We start from the raw sequence: 17,256 nt of genomic DNA, 5'->3' as shown, positions 1-17,256 counted from the left end.
TGATACATCTGGGTTTCATGGATATTATCATGGCCCTGTTGCATCCTTTCTCAGAATATAAGTAGTTCTGAAATCCAGTCATTCATTCAACAAATACATATTGAGCATCTACTAAATGGTCAGTGCAATGTTCCAAGTATAGTAGACATGGGAGAGAAAGTCTCTGCTTCATGACAGTGCCTACAATAAATGTGTAAAGAGTCGATGTAACTCCTAATGGTTGTAAGTGCTATGCAGAAAACAGGGTAGGAAGGGCCCTCAAAAAAGATGACATTAGTGGAGACTTGATTGATGAGAGGGTTTTATTAAGCACAAGAAGAGCAGGCAGTATTCACATTGGTCCCTGAGTCAGGTGTGTCACATGAATTCCCATCAAGTGGAGGAGACTAGTCAGAGTGTCCTCTTCTGTGGACCTCATTTTGAGGAAGGCTTTCAGATTTATTTGATCCTTCACTAACCAGAAAACTGAAGGATAAGTATTGATTCTACTCCTGGCTTGCTTCCACATGTCAAATTATATCCCTATGTTTCATAATTTTGGTTAGAAAATAGGATTATTGCTATCTTTTTCTTAGCTACCTCAAGAGGATTTAATGAGATATGCTACTTTGGCTGTTGAACTGCTTTTTATAGGTTAGAGAAAAACAAAGTTAGTAATGTTAGGGCCTGTTAATGCTCCTGATATCAGAGACTTTTAATTAATTGGATTTAAGTAATTGTCCTATGTGACATTTATAGTAATAACTATATGATGTTTATAGGAATAACTCTTGGGAGTAGCACGAGAACCCTATGTTTACTAAGCCATTATATTAAGAGAGAATTATATACTGTTTAATGCCATGTGAATTCTATTGTATTACATTTTTGAAAGTTGGTTATTTGTGTGTAATACTACTTTAAACCAGAGTGTCTAATCAAAACACCTACTTTTCTTATTAGAACTAAAATTATTTTGTATGTTTATGAGGAGTGTGATACAGATTCTGAGATAAACTTTTTTTTTTTTTTTTTTTTGAGATGGAGTCTTGCTCTGTTGCCCAGACTAGAGTGCAGTGGCTTGATCTCAGCTCACTTCAACCTCTGCCACCTGAGTTCAAGTGATTCTCCTGCCTCAGCCTCCTGAGTAGCTGGGATTATAGGCGCTGGGATTATAGGCCCTGGGATTGAGGTCAGGAGTTTGAGACCAGGTTGGCCAGCATAGTGAAACCCCATCTCTACTAAAAATTCAAAAATTATCTGGGCATGGTGGCGGGCTACTCAGGAGGCTGAGACACAAGAATTGCTTGAACATGGGAGACACAGGTTACAGTTGAGTGAAGATTGCGCCACTGCACTCCAGTCTGGGTGACAGAGCAAGACTCCATCTCAAAAAAAAAAAAAAAAAAAAAGTTTGCCTCAGAATCTGTATCACACTCTTCATAAACATATGAGTGAGTGAGTGAGACTCTGTCTCAAATAAAGAATACAAATAAAAAGATAAAAATTATTTTTGAAATAACCATTATCCAAGCAGCATAGAAAGATTAAAATTAGTTTCTTTTCTAGAACTAAATTGTGCCCAGTGCATATCAAACTTCATATATATTGTTTTATAGCTGGTAAAATCTGAAAGATTTTTCTGTTGTGAGAAGATACACACATACACCTGCCTGAGTAAGGCACCCTGTGCTGGTTTAGGAAAGGCTTTCATGTGACTGTGGTAATGGCTATAGCAATATCTACAAAAATAGGCATAATTTTTATTTCTTTTTTGTTGTGTTTTGTTATTTTTTTTTCCCCCAAAGGTCTGCCCTCTGATCCAAATTTTTATCTCTGGACGTAATATGGAAAGTGGAGCATTAACTTACAAAGGGCAAGAAGTTGTTTGAAAAGTGTCTTTTAATATTTATACATTTTTGGCCTATGAAAGTAAATAAAAACATCCAAATAACTATTTTCATAAAGCAAGCTAAATCATAAGATTTTTGTGTTAGTAATAGTGTTATTGAATCTAGGCTATGGAAACATCTTTGATGTTTTTACCTTACTGCTTTCCAAGTTTAATACTTTCCTATTGCTGCAGCTTCTTTTTAAAGGATTGTAGAGCACCACGATTCTGTTAATAAATAAATGAAAGTTATGCAGCTTGGGAAATCTTTGCCTCTTTTAGGAGAAAGCAGATGTTTCTGCAGTATGATGAGAATGTCTTTGGGAGAGAACTTTTATTTTTTCCTGGAACTGTTGCAATTTTAGTACATTAAGTGACTCCCTCATGTTCTAAGTTATTATGTACTTTTAATTACTTCACGTCAAGAAACAGCTCTCAGAATCAGCGTTTATATAAAACCAGAAAGAAAAAAATAAGTCTGCTTACTTCTAATTTCTTAGATATGTCTCCTAATTATGTATTTGTGTGGTGTGTCCTTTTTTTTTTTTTTTGAGATGCAGTCTCCCTCTGTCGCCAGGCTGGAGTGTAGTGGCGCAATCTCAGCTCACTGCAACCGCCGGCCCCTGGGTTCAAGCAATTCTCCTGCCTTACCCTCCCGAATAGCTGGGACTACAGGTGCACGCCACCATGCCCAGCTAATTTTTGTATTTTTTTTAGTAGAGACGGGGTTTCACCATGTTGGCCAAGATGGTCTCGATCTCTTGACCTCATGATCTGCCTGCCTCGGCCTCCCAAAGTGCTGGGATTACAGGCATGAGCCACCACATACGGCTGTGTCTGTGTACTTTTAATCTAAAGTAAGTGGGATTTATGTTGATTTTAATTATTGTTGGAACCAATATTTGAAAATATAGGGAGCAGAAAGTATATAGTAAAAGAATTGTTGATAGTAATGTCATAGAATCAGCAAATATACAGACTCTAGTGGCACAGGGAAAAAAATATAGACTATAATGGCATAGGACAAAAAACCCTCATGTTTTGGTTTAGCTCTGTCTTTGAACATAGTAACATAATCATGCATTTCGTTTGTTTGTTTCTTATTAATACAACATAAGGAATGCTATATTAACTCTAGAAAGATCAGAAACTTATTTGAAGAATATCATGTTTATATTATATGCACAGGGCTGTTGTTCAAATTCAGTACATTATATCCTGTCACTACTGTGCCCAGATGCATAAAACTTGATCCAAATCGAAGACTTATCAATTTTCCATTTGTAGTTCCTACAGAAGATCCACTTAGGAAGATGGCAGAGTACTTGGATTCCAGTCGAGTTGAGGTCTGGGAGAAGACCTCCTGCAACAAACAAGTTACATTTTTGGTGTACCGAGAAGGAGATCAATTGAATTTCTTTCCTGCAGTAGATAGGGGAGATGGCACTTTAACACCGTTATCTGACTCTTCAAAGAAAATAGGTTTTCATTTGCATATCTTACGGAGAAAAGGAGAACATCGTATGAGGTACTCCATAAACTTTTGTTTACCTTGTGTTGTCAAAATAATCTATATATATTAACAAATGTCATGCATCTCATTCCTACCCCAGCCCCCAATATATAAGTCTGAAATTGTCCTTCATATGATTGATATGATAAAACTGAGGTTTTTTTTACAGAGTGGGATGTTTTCATAAAAAGATTTGTTTCTGTTACTCTGTGAAACTCTAAGATGCCTAATAGATTATAGAATCCTGTCATAATAGTGTGTTATACAACCTTAGCATAATAGAAAGGGTTAAACCTGAAGTTGATACCTTTTTTTCTAAATTTAAGTCTGCTGCTTAAAGGCGGATAAATCTCTTTATTTCTCTGATCTTGTTTTCCTATTCTATAAAAGGGAGAGAAATTGTAATATTCTAAAATCAGGAGGAGAAACCCTACAGATATTTAGCTAAGCAATAGAAAAATCAGAGAATTGGACAAGGCAACCTCTCAGTTAGTTGCTGTGCATTCTGAGTTACTATGATTGTTTATCTTCTTTCACTTCAAGTTATTAAGCATTCACTCACCGAACTTTTATGGCCATTCATTGAGCAAGGCACTGATGATGTAAAGATGATTTTTCCTACCTTCATGGAGCATGCAGTCTGCTATAAAGAGTATCGGTGATATAATGTTGGTGATGTTATAAAAAGATATCAGGATCTCTGGGAGAATAGGTGAGAGGGCCTTTATTATGCATGAAAGGCAGAGAGTTAGACACAACCTCTGAGAAGCTGTGACCCTAAAAGGGGAGTGGAGTTTGCCAAGCAGACAGAGAAAGGGAAGGTGTTACAGGTCCTGCAAAATAAAAAGGTAGTGGTGAAATCATTTAAAGAAAAAACAGCTTGTAGTTTGGAGAACAGTTTCTGTGGGTCAGGAGTCCAGGCACAGCATCACTGTGCTCCAAGTCTCACAATCTGGAGTCAAGGTGTCAGCAAGTCTCTTATCAGGAGGCTTGACTGGGGAGGAGAATCTACTTACAAGGTCACTCTTATTGCTGGCATAATTCATTTCCTTTCAGTTATATGATGGAGGGCCCAGTTTTTTGCTGGCTGTTGACTAGAGGCTGCCCTCAGCTCCCTCTTGATGAATTCAAAACTGGCTGATTTAGGGCCTAAATTACATCTGCAACGTCCTTTGCCATATTCAGTTGGCTAGAAGCAAGACGTCCATCATGCCTAGGCTCAAGGATAGGAAACCATATTTGATGTGAACACCAGGGGTCAAGAGTCAGAGAGATTCTCCTCGGATTCTGCCCACCACAGAGTGTTATGTGAAAGAAAGATTAGACTCAATTTTTTGTGGCCTCAGAGAGCAGACTGTGACACATGGGTGTTACCTGTTGACTTTAATATGTCAGCATCTGGTTAGCACTACAAACTTGGCATAAACCATGGGCAAGAAATGGAGGAGGTAGCAGTGAGGGTTACAGCCTTAGGCCATTAATAGAATGTCTTCATACCACTTTTGCCATGTGCTGGCTCACTGTTTAGTTTTCTTCCCTAGTACACACTCTTTTGGCTCCCTTTTCCTAAAGGAAACCCAAGCTCCTCAGCTTAGTGTATGAGTCCTTTGACAACCTGTCACCATAGTTTTCCAGGTCTTTTCATTATGCTGTGTTTTTATACACCTTTTCCCTTTTTCTTAAAACGTCGTTTTCTCCTCTTACTCCAGCTTCTCCTCAGCCAACTTCTATTTGTTTTTATGACTCAGCTCAAATGTCATCATGGAATTTAATTAGAACTGTCTTATTGTTCATCACAAGATAATTTATTTATTTTTTCTTCCTTTGTATTCATTTACAATAATTGGACAAGGAAAGGGATGGATGAATGAGAAAGAGGAGTAGAAAACGATCTGGTCATACCATGAAGGACATTTATCTTTCCTGTTCTAGAAGAGGCTTTCCTAGTCTACAACAAAGGTAGCAAACTTCTTCTGTAAAGGTGTGCAGATAGTAACTATTTTAGGATTTTTAGGCCAAGATACAGCATTAAGGATATTAAATAGGTACTTATGTAACGAGAGAAAACAGATCTCCACAAAACTTTTACTAACAAAGTTCAAAATATAAGACTAACAATTGGGTACTTTTCTTCTGTTTGTACCACAGAATTCCAGAGAAGAATGGAATTCTTTTTCATGGGAATAATGTTTTACCTAATTGAGGTTGAAAGTTAGTGTTGCCCATCAAATTTGCAAGGTCAATTGCAAAAGTCCACTTGTTAATACTGATCTGTAATGAGATTTTGTGTATTTTATCTTAGAAAAATTTTTTTTCACACAGTTAGGTACTGTCAGATACTGCTATCAGTCCATGAGCACATTATTTTATTGAGCATATTGATCATTTGTAAGACATTTATAAAATTCTATCAGATCTTCTCTTGCAGTTTGCCCTGGAAGCTCCTCAGTTCCACATTTAAATGAATTTTGAAATAGGACATTTTTTGGAAATTGCCCTGAGGTATAAAATCACTGCTAGACCTATAGCTTGAGCTCAGAAATATATCTGCTGCAAATTTCTATGGGAATAGAGATATTACCTAATTTCAACTTTTGAAAGCATGGGAATGATTGCAGCTTGCTATTACATGCAATTCAAACATTAGTTGTTGTTAACATGACATTATTGCAGTATATGTTTCACATATAAACATTGTTTTATTTTGTAATTTTAGGTTAAATTCATTACGAAACATGAAGTCCACATTAAAATTAATTTCCAAAGACAATTAAAAAATTTAAAAAGTGTTTGATAATAGTAGTTAAGGCCAGTTCTTCTCATTCAGAGTTCCTGAGCTAAAAAAAATCATAATGAAACTTTATTACCAGTAAGCCACCAAACTGATGATGGATAAGTCCATGAAACAATTGAAGTTTACCATTAACACTGCTGGTTTAATAACACAGGATAGATTCAGATATTTACCATGAAATACCTGCTGATGAATAACTGTATACTTTAAATACCTTACATGTTTAAAGGGCATGGTGGCTCACACCTGTAATCCCAGCACTTTTGGAAGATGGGTGAATCTCTTGAGTCCAGGAGTTTGAGAAGCCCGGGCAACACGGTGAAACTCCATCTCGAAAAAAACTAGCTGGGCCTGGTGGCACACACCTGTAGTCCCAGCTACTTCGGAGGCTGTGGTGGGAACATTGCTTGAGCCCAGGAGTTGAGGTTGCAGTGAGCCGAGATCGCACCACTGCACTCCAGCCTGGGTGACAGAGTGAGACCCTGTCTCAAAAAGACAAAAAAAAAAAAAAAAAAAAAAAAAAAGACCTTACATGTTCACTAACTCTATAAATTTGTCCAACTAAGTTTTTTTTTTTTCTGTTCCACACATCACCCCATCAGTCATAGCAGAGTTCACTTAAAGTTGTACTAAATTAATGTTTTAGCAATTTATTTGAAAATATTCTCACCTGTAGTAGCTTCATGCAGACTATTCATAGGGGCCAACTCTTCAGTCACTTCAAACTTGGTAATGATGCCCTCAATAAATAGTAACACAGAGCAATATGGGTGATATATGTCAGCTCATCAAAAAACAAGGAAAATGACTCAATCATTTACCTTATTTTTAAATCAGCTGTTGACGTTGCTTCCAACGCTGTCAACTTTTTGCGAAATTGTTCCTGCTGAAAAAGTGACCTTTAAACAAGTTTATTTTCTCAGGACGTACTTCCTCAACTGCTGTGATCAATAGTGAATTAATTCACTATTGATAAGTAGCTTTCCTTGCTTGGCTAGCAGATATAAACAATCGGAAACTTCTTTGGTTATAGCTTCATTTTCATTTTTTATTTTTGTAAAGAAATTCTGCTGTGATGTAAATTGTAAATGTGATGTAAATTGTACTATGATGTAAATTGTAAATTTTCTAATTTTTCTGACTGTTGCTTTCCTGCAAGTTGGGAATATTGTGATGAACGCCTAACCTGGTAATGCTTATTTATGCTGTTTTCCTTTAGCATAGCTATAGTGTCACTGCATAATAAGCATCATGCTTTGCTATCTAATTGCTAACAAATAGTCCACTCTATGGAACCTTAAAATGGCAACATTTGAAATCCACTTTTCTTGTTTGACAAGGTTGGGTGTACACTAATAAAAGTCACAGAATAGCAATATACATGGCACTCAAAATGCTGTTGAATTATGACTGTGTCACAGTGATTTGTAGTTTCCCATATCACAATGTAGCGCAACGAGAGAACCACATAAAATCTGTCATAGCTACTCAATTCTGCCATTGTAGGCAAAAGCAGCCATTTGTAATACATGATTGGGTGAATGTGGCTGTGTTCCAATAAAACTTTATTTATGAACTCAAATTTGAATTTTATTTACTTTTCATGTGTTATGAAATACCCTTATTTGGAGTTTTTTCGACTAATTAAAGTTCATAAACCATTCTTAGCTGATGGGCCACACAGAAATAGAAATAGGTGGTGGGGCAGATTTGACCCATGACCATGGTTTGCTGGCTCCTACTCTAGAAAGGAAGAGGTAGAATTGAGTGTTAATTTGTTTCATTCTGACACAAAATTCAGCATCAGTCTTTTCTTAGTCTCAAATCTTTTTAGTGGATCATGCCACCTTACTGGGATTTGTTTGTTTGTTTGTTTGTTTTTTGAGATGGAGTCTTGCTCTGTTGTCCAGGCTGGAGTACAGTGGGGCTATCTTGGCTCACTGCAACCTCTGCCTCCCAAATTGAAGCGATTCTCCTGCCTCAGCCTCCCGAGTAGCTGGAACTACAGGCATATGCCACCACGCCCGGCTAATTTTTTTGTAGTTTTAGTAGAGATGGGGTTTCACCGTGTTAGCCGGGATGATCTCGATCTCTTGTCCTGGTGATCCGCCCACCTCGGCCCCCCAAAGTGCTGGGATTATAGGCGTGAGCCACTACGCCTGGCCTGGGATTTTTTAAGCAGAAAGATAAGGAGACATTGTAAGACTTAATGGTAAATTGTGAAAGTTAAATGAGTTCTTGGCTTTGGGATGTACAGATTTCATGTTTGAATAATATTACATTTGCCCATCTCGTATCCTTTAATCCTATCATTAAATCAAAAGATTTAAATATGATATTTAAATATAAAGAAAGCCATTTCAGATTAAATTTATAAATTACTATGTTAACCTAATCTAGTTACATTTTTCATCTGAAAAAAATTTGTGATTGGCTTCTAACTCATCTCATGAATCTATACTTCATGAGAGAAAACACAATAATGTGGTTCTTTGAAAAAAAAGGTGAACTTAAAAGTGCTTTTATACTCTAAAATGAGTCCAGTGATTTATCATTATTGTTCTTTTATATATGTATATACTACATATTATATATATAAAAGATATATATGTGTGTATGTATGTGTGTGTGTATATGTATATATTCCATGAGAGAATAGGTCTTTTCAAGACAGTAATGTTGAATCAGAAACTTTTTTCAGTATTCAATAAAGGTACTTAAAATGCCACAGGGTAACTCAGAAGTATTTAAGATTAAAATATTGCAAGGTAACAGAGTAGTGTATACTTGAGTTATTCCTTCTAACTCCACAGGGTGAAATGACAAAAATCTTCATACACCCTTCCTCTTCAGGTATTGTGTAGTTGGCCTTGAGACAGAAGCCTTCACACAGTAGAAGTTCTGGCACTCATTTGGGTGCACAAGCATGATGCAGTAAGGCCTTTTGGTGCCTGGGGAAGGAATGAGTGGTAGTAGGAAGAATCAGCTTGGGAACCAGACAGATGGGGGATTTGAATCTTAGGTCTGCTGTCGAGAGCTTTCTGATCTTGCGCCAAATCACTTAACCTCTCTCACCTGGAGTTTCTCCATTAATAAAATCGGCTATAATATCTACCTCATGTAGTTTTGTGAGAATTAGGAATAATGTGTGGGAAGTGCCTGGCAGAGCAGGCATTCAGTAAATGGCAGGCAATGTTATTACTTCAGTGTTGTACTTGTGTTGGTTATCATACTGTGGTAGCCATGTTGTAGTAGGTAACTGTGACTTTCATAAGTCAAGCATCACAGACTGAATTGGTTGTGGAGACTAGTCCTACATTCTTCCTTCTGATGCTATTACCCATGCGTGTAGTGCGTGTAATTAACCCACAGTTTCAGAGCATTTCATGTTGCACCATATAAAATGTAGGAATGGGGCTGTCTACTCTCTTTTTTGCCCTTGTGTGGCAATAATATGTGCTTCAGAAACATTAAGGAATATATCCTATTAAGGCTATCCTAAATTGTTTCCATTTCTTACAACCGTATAAAATGGGAAATTTTATTAACCCTCATACTTCCATAGTGTGGATAACCTAGTTTTCCTGTAAGTAAATCTGCATAAAAACTAATATGTATTCTTATTCTGCTTTATTTAAAGTTTTAATCGTTCTCCAAATGTGCTGAGCTTGTATTTTATCAAATCCTTGCCATTCTAATTTTCCCATTATAGAAAAGATAAATGAAATTTCAAAATCTTTGTGTTCAGTTCATCAAACATTTATTGGCTATGTGCCAAGCGCTGTGCCTGGTGCAGACTAAGAAGATAAAATCTAATATCTGCTTTCAACTTGCTTACGTATGGGTGAATAAGGGGCAAAACAAACATGTAAATATAAATATGAGGATAGTGTGATACATCATTATGCAATCAAAGAGGAAGGGTTCCAAATATTAATTACATTGAAATATGAATAACGTCACTGTGGTTGATCAGTAATTGAAATGTTTAACCTGTTTAATAGCTTGTATCATGACTTGACTGGATGTCTTTTTTCTTGTTAAAATCTATGCTATTCTAGGTTTTTACATTTTCAAACATACTTAGAAAAATTTTAAGTTATTTCTACTTAAGAAAATTTATTAGCTGGGCGCAGTGGCTTACACCTGTAATCCCAGCACTTTGGGAGGCCGAGGTAGGTGGATCACGAGGTCAGGAGATCAAGACTGTCCTGGCTAACACGGTGAAACCCCGTTTCTACTAAAAATACAAAAAATTAGCCGGGTGTGGTGGCACACACCTGTAGTTCCAGCTACTCGGGAGGCCGAGGCAGGAGAATCGCTTGAACCTGGGAGGCAGAGGTTGCAGTGAGCCGAAATTGCACCCTGCACTCCAGCCTGGTGACAGAGTGAGACTCCATCTCAAAAAAAAAAAAAAAAAGGTGTGTGTATGTATATATATACACATACACACACACACACATATATATTTGCCCTTTAAGAATAGCCTTAAGAATAGAAAGTGATGACACCTGTGCATGAATTCTTTTTTTTTTTTTTTAGTGAGAATCCCCTCAGGATGACTAAAAATGTATACTACTCTCCCATGCCAATTTTTAAAAAATTCTGATTCATGGAAATCTCATCAACCTGTTGTCTGGGTTGCATAATTATCAGCCTTGCCTGATAAAATGAAATCAGACATTCTCAAGGAAATGGATTTTGCCTCTTTGGGAATGATATGACAGGTGCCAAAACGTCTTCATTTATGATATGCTGAATTCGGAGAAGCTCAGCTATACTAGATTTTCAGTAATGCTAGATCATAATATTTATTCCCATTTCATTTTTTCTTTTAAGAAGTACATTCTTTGAAGTATATTTTCCTTGCATTGACATTGACAAAATGGAAGTAGTGTTTTATCATTAGTAACTTCTATAGATTGCTGTTTCATACAGAGTATTTTTAGTGACTGAGCAGGTATCAGAAAAATTTCAAGTAGTTATTGTTTTCTTTTCAGTGGTGGTTCTATGTATAATTCGGATACAGATGAGGATGAAGAAACTGAGCCTTCTTCTTCTGGGCAACAGATAATTGAAAATTCAATAACTATGAATAAGATGAAGCTGCTAAAGGCTAAGATGAAGAATATGAATCTCAGCAAAAAGGTGAAGCTGTTGGCATTTGGCCAGGCTTATCTCTCGCTTACCCCTGCAGGGCACTCAGCAATGAGGTCTGTTGGTCATTGTGAAAATATTATAAAGTATTATTCATTTCAGGTTTCTGGCCTCAGTTATGTATTAAACTTCTAAAAGGGATAAATTGTTTTTTTTAGATTAGAAGCACACCTGAAGGGATTATGCTGCACTTAATATAATTCATTATTTTAAAGATCATTCTGGGTCTAAGAAGGATAAAAAAAGAGAGCTTAATCTTAATCTTGCAATAATTACTTTTTAAAAATATGTTAATAGTTATTTATTATGGATAAAGATATCTACTATTTAGTAGATAGTGTCAGTTTTCCAAAGTGATTGAACCAGTTTACATTCTTTACAACAGTGAATGAGAGTTGCCGTTTTCCCATATTCTTCCCAGTATTTGGCATGGTCCTTTGTAATTTTTGTAATTCTACTTTGTAGTGGCATCACATTGTGGTTTTAATTGCATTTCTCTGATGAGACCTGGAAGGTTGAGCACCTTTCATATGTTTATTGGGCATTTGGATATGCTTTTTAATAAAACACCTATATTTTTCCATTTTTCTATTGGGTTGTATGTTTTTTGTTACAGAATTTTTTTGGAGTTTTATATATATTCTAGATAAAAGTCCTTTGTTTCATATTACCACTTTATTGCTTTCCTTTTTACTCTATTAATGGTTCCCTTCCTTTTAATATATAATAAAATTCAAAAATCTTTAATATACGACATGATGAATTTTTACATTTATATACACTCATGTAGACACAACCCAAATTAAAATAGGACCTTTCACTCCAGAATGTTACCTCATAATATTTCCCAGTTAATATCTACCTTTTCCCACTCTCAGAAATAACTACTGTTCTTACATCTATTACCATAAATATGTTTTTCCTATTCCTGAAATTTATATAAATGGAATCATAGAGAATATGGTCTGGTTTCTTTTGTTCAACATATTTGTTTGATTTATCCATGTGGTTGCATGTATCAGTTAATTCTTTTTTATTGTTGTGTACTATTGTACTATGTGATTGATTTACCTCAATTTGCTTCTCTCTTTTCCTTTTGATGGACATTTGAGTTGTCTCTAGCTTTTGGCTTTTATCAGTAAACCTGCTTTGAATATTCTCATACATTCTTTGGTGGACATATGCGCTTGTTTCTTTGGAGCATATACCTAGCAATGGACTTTCAGAGTCAGAGGAAAGATATGTGTTTAACTTTAGTATTATGCCAAACAATTTTGCCAAGCATTTGAACCAATTTACACTCTTACCAGCAATGTGAGAGTTCTAGTTTATGCCACATTCTTGCCAACACTTGATATTGTCAGTCCTTTTAATTTTAACCATTCTGGTGACTGTGTAAATGGTTTTCATTTATATTTCTCTAATGAGGAATAATGCTGACTTTTCATGTGATTATTGACCATTAAGATTTTTTTTGTGTGTGAAGTGCCTGTTCAAGTCTTTTGTTTATTTTTAAATTGAGTTCTCTGCCTTTTGCTTATTGATTTCTAGGCATTTTTGTATACTGTGGATACAAGTCCTTTGTCAGATACGTGGGTTGCAGATATTTCTAACACTCTTTGGTGACTTGTTCTTTTACTTTCTTATTCTTTTGGTGAATGTTTTTAATTCTATTCTAATTTATCAGTTTTGCTTTTGTTTTTTTTTTTTTGAGATGGAGTCTCACCCTGTCGCCCAGGCTGGAGTGCAGTGGTACGATCCCTGCTCACTGCAACCTCCACCTCCCGGGTTCAAGCAATACTCCTGCCCCACCCTCCCGAGTAGCTGGGATTACAGGCGCGTGCCTCCGCGCCTGACTGATTTTTGTATTTTTAGTAGAGATGGGGGTTTCACCTTGTTGGTCAGGCTGGTCTCGAACTTTTGACCTCGTGATCCACCCGCCTCGGCCTACCAAAATGCTGGGATTACAGGTGTGAGCCACTGTGCCCAGTTTGCTTTTATGGTTATCATTTTTGATAACCTTTTGATGAAATATTTTCCTACCACAGGTCTTAAAGCTTTATGATTGTTTTTCTCTCACTTAGGTTTAGTCCAGCTGAATTTTTTTTTTTTTTTTTTTTTTTTGAGACGGAGTCTTGCTCTGTCACCAGGCTGGACTGCAGTGGCACAATCTTGGCCCACTGCAACCTCCACCTCCTTGGTTCAAGCAATTCTTCTGCCTCAGCCTCCTGAGTAGCTGGGACTGTAGGCATGTGCCACCATGCCTGGCTAATTTTTGTATTTTTAGTAGAGATGGGGCTTTGCCATGTTGTCCAGGCTGGTCTCAAAGTCCTGACCTCAGGTAGTCCTCCCGCCTTGGCTTCCCAAAGTGTTGGGATTACAGGCGTGAGCCACGCGCCCAGCTGAAATTTTTTTGATATAATGTAAAGATCTTTTTTTTTTTTCAGTTGGAGAACAATTGATCTAGCTCTATTAAGAAAAAAAATCCTTTCTTTACAGTCCTAAATATTTATGCACCTAATAATAGAACTTCAAAATACATGAAGCAAATTCTACAAAGAAATAAACAAATACTTTTGTTCAAAGATTCCTACATCCCACTCTAAAAAATCGATGGAACAGATAGAAAATCAGTGGATTTAGGAGACTTGAACAACACTATCAACCTACTTGACCCAACTGCCATTTACAGTATGCTCTACCCAAAACAGCAGAGTACACATTTCTTTTTAAGTGCATGTAGAACATTTACCAGGGTAAACCATATTGTGTGCCATAAAACAGGTTCAATTTTCTTTTTCTTTTTTTTTTTTTTTTGAGACAGAATCTTGCTCTGTCCTCCAGACTGAAGGTCAGTGGCACAATCTTGGCTCACTACAATCTCCACCTCCTAGGTTGAAGCGATTGTCTTGCCTCAGCCTCCCAAGTAGCTGGGACTACAGGCTCATGCCACCATGCCTGGCTAATTTTTTGTATTTTTTAGTAGAGACGGGGTTTCATCATGTTGGTCAGATTGGTCTTGAACTCCTGACCTCAAGCAATCTGCCTGTCTTGGCCTCCCAAAGTGCTGGGATTACAGGTATGAGTCACTGAGCCCAGACCAGTTTCAAATAAATTATAAAAGATTCCAAATAATACAAAAATGCTCTCTGATTACAATGGAATAAAATTGGAAATCAATAATAGATATTATATCTATAGATATAGATATTATATCTGATATTTGATATAATATCAAATATCAGACAGAAAACCATCTGATATTTGAAAATAACACACTTCTAAGTAACTGATAGTCAAAAAGTCCAAAGAGAAATAAGAATTATTTTACACTGAATAAAAATATTCTGATATTGTGATGAATTGATTTTTTAAAAATGTGAAATATTCTTGCATTGTTAGAATGAACCATTCTTGGTTGTGATGTATTTTCCTTTTCATTTCTTTAGATTTAAATTATTAATATTTTCTTTAGGATTTTTGCATTAGGATTTTGTTCATGAGAGAAATTTTGATCTATATTTTTATTTCTTTTCCAATGTACAGTAAGGTTGAAAGAATTTTACCATGAACACTTATTTATCTAATACCTAGATTCTACCATTAAAAATTTTAAAATTTTATGTTTAATTGTAAAATACATATGATATAAAATTATCTTTACCATCTTAAGTGTACACACAGTTCAGTAATGTTAAGTGTATAACACGTTGTTGTGCAACCAATCTCTAGAAGTTTTTTATCTTATAAAATTGTCATAATGTGTCAGAATTTCCTTCTTTTCTAAGGCTGGATAATATTTCATTGTATGGCTGTATACCATATTTTTTTAATCCATTTATTCCTCAGTGGACACTTGGTTTGCCCCCATCTTTTAGGGCTATTGTGAATAATGGTGCTATGAACATAAGTATACAAATATCTCTGTGAGACCCTACTTTCAGTGTTTTCTTTGAGTAGTTTCATCGTTTCAGATCTTAGAGTTAAGTCTTTAGTTCATTTAGATTTGATTTTTGTATATGGTGAAAAATGAGGGGTCTAATTTCATTCTTCTGCATGTGGATCCCGTTTTCCCAGCATCATTTATTGAAGAGACTGTCCTTTCCTCAGTGTATGTTCTTGGCACCTTTATCAAAAATAAGTTCACTGTGGGTCTGTGGACTTGTTTCTGGTTTCTCTATTCTGTTCCATTGGTTGTGCATCTATGGTCATGTCAGTACCATGCTGTTTTGGTTACTGTAGCTCTGTAGTATAATTTAAAGTTAGATAATTATGATTCCTCCAGTTTTGTTCTTTTTGCTTAGATGGCTTTGACTATTCTGTGTCTTTTGTGGTTCCATGTCAATTTTAGGATTATTTTTTCTGTTTCTGTGAAAAATGTCATTGGTATTTTGATAGAGATTATGTTGAATTTGTAGATTGCTTTGGGCAGTATGGACATTTTAACAATATTAATTCTTCCAACTCATGAACATGGAATATTTTTTTCATTTTTTTGTGTCCTCCAATGTTTAATAGCTTTCATTATAGAGATCTTTGACTTCTTTAGATAAGTTTATTCCTAGGTATTTTATTTTACTTTATTTGTAGCTATTGTAAATGAGATTACTTTCTTGATTTTTCTAGATTATTCACTGTTGGCATATAGAAATGCTACTGGGTTTTATATGTTGATTTTGTATCCTGCAACTTTACTGAATGTGTTTACGTCAGTTCTAATCATTTTTTTGGTGGAGTCTTTTGGTTTTTCCAAATACAAGATCATATTATCTGCAATCAAGGATAATTTGACTTCCTTTTTTCAAATTTGTATGCCCTTTATTTCTTTCTCTTGCCTGATTTCTCCAGCTAGGACTTCTAGTACTAGTGCTTCCATTTAGGGTTCCTGATGATATATTATCTTAGCATTTGTCCAAAAACTTATTTTTACCTTTTTAATTTTGAGAAATGTTTAATTCTTTTTTTTTTTTTTTTTTTGAGATGGAGTCTTGCTCTGTTGTCCAGGCTGGAGTGCAGTGGCGTGGTCTCGGCTCACTGCAACCTCTGCCTCCCAGGTTCAAGCGATTCTCCTGCCTCAGCTTCCCGAGTACCTGGGACTACAGGTGTGCGCCACCATGCCCAACTAATTTTTGTTTCTTAAATAGAGATAGGGTTTCATCATGTTGGCCAGGATGGTTTTGATCTCTTGATCCCGTGATCTGCCTGCCTCAGCCTCCCAAAGTGCTGGGATTACAGGTGTGAGCCACTGCACCTGGCTGAGAAATGTTTAATTATTTAGAAATGTTATAAGACTAGATTCATCGATTAATATTTTCCCACATTTGCTTTCTGTTTGGATTTTTTTTTAGCTGATCTATTTGCGAGTTAAGATATCATGACACTTCCCCCAAATACTTTAGCATGTGTCTCCTAAGAATAAGTGCCACCTTTTACATGATTATGATACAGTTACCATACTCATTTATGATTGATACATATTATGTCATCTATATTCATATTTCTCAGGTCTTAATAATGTGCTTAATAGCATTTTATATTGTTTTTGATCTGGGATCCAATCAAGAACGATGCATTGCATTTCATTGTAATGTTTTCATCTCTTCTAAGCCTTATTTGGACATTCATGTAAAATATTTTAGAAGAATGTAAATCAGTTGTTTTGTAAAATATTCTTCAATTTGGAGATTTGGCTATTTCATTATGATTAGATGGAAGTTGAACATTTTTGGTAGGAATACTACACAGATGATTTATTCTTCTCAGTGCAACACATCAGAAGGCACATAATGTTAATTTGTAGTAGTTTCTTTTTCTTTTTTTTTTTTTTTAAAGAAAATTTGCAATTTTAGTTGGTGTTTCCTCATTAGTCCATGAGTAGTTTAATATATTTTGAAAATGTTCTGGTGGTAGAGGCTTTTTGGT

General features: G+C 35.8%; 1 protein-coding gene across 8 annotated transcripts in view; it reads left to right on the top strand.

The window, feature by feature from the left end:
- The window catches only part of ZFAND4 (zinc finger AN1-type containing 4), a 58,309-nt gene that overhangs the window by 24,058 nt on the left and 16,995 nt on the right, over nucleotides 1-17,256 (top strand). For all 8 annotated transcript variants that reach the window (XR_001447076.3, XM_015146934.3, XM_015146936.3 and 5 more), the window contains 2 exons: nucleotides 3,158-3,398; nucleotides 11,178-11,325. Coding sequence is in view for 7 of the 8 variants with exons in the window: in XM_015146934.3 (XP_015002420.3) it covers nucleotides 3,158-3,398; nucleotides 11,178-11,325 (389 nt within the window). In the remaining variant the exon portion in view is untranslated. The remainder of the gene's footprint in view (nucleotides 1-3,157; nucleotides 3,399-11,177; nucleotides 11,326-17,256) is intronic.

The sequence above is a fragment of the Macaca mulatta genome, chromosome 9, assembly GCF_049350105.2.
Source record: "Macaca mulatta isolate MMU2019108-1 chromosome 9, T2T-MMU8v2.0, whole genome shotgun sequence".
NCBI lineage: Eukaryota > Metazoa > Chordata > Mammalia > Primates > Cercopithecidae > Macaca > Macaca mulatta.
Note: the sequence above shows the minus strand (reverse complement) of the source record. Positions and strands in the feature narration are given on the sequence as shown.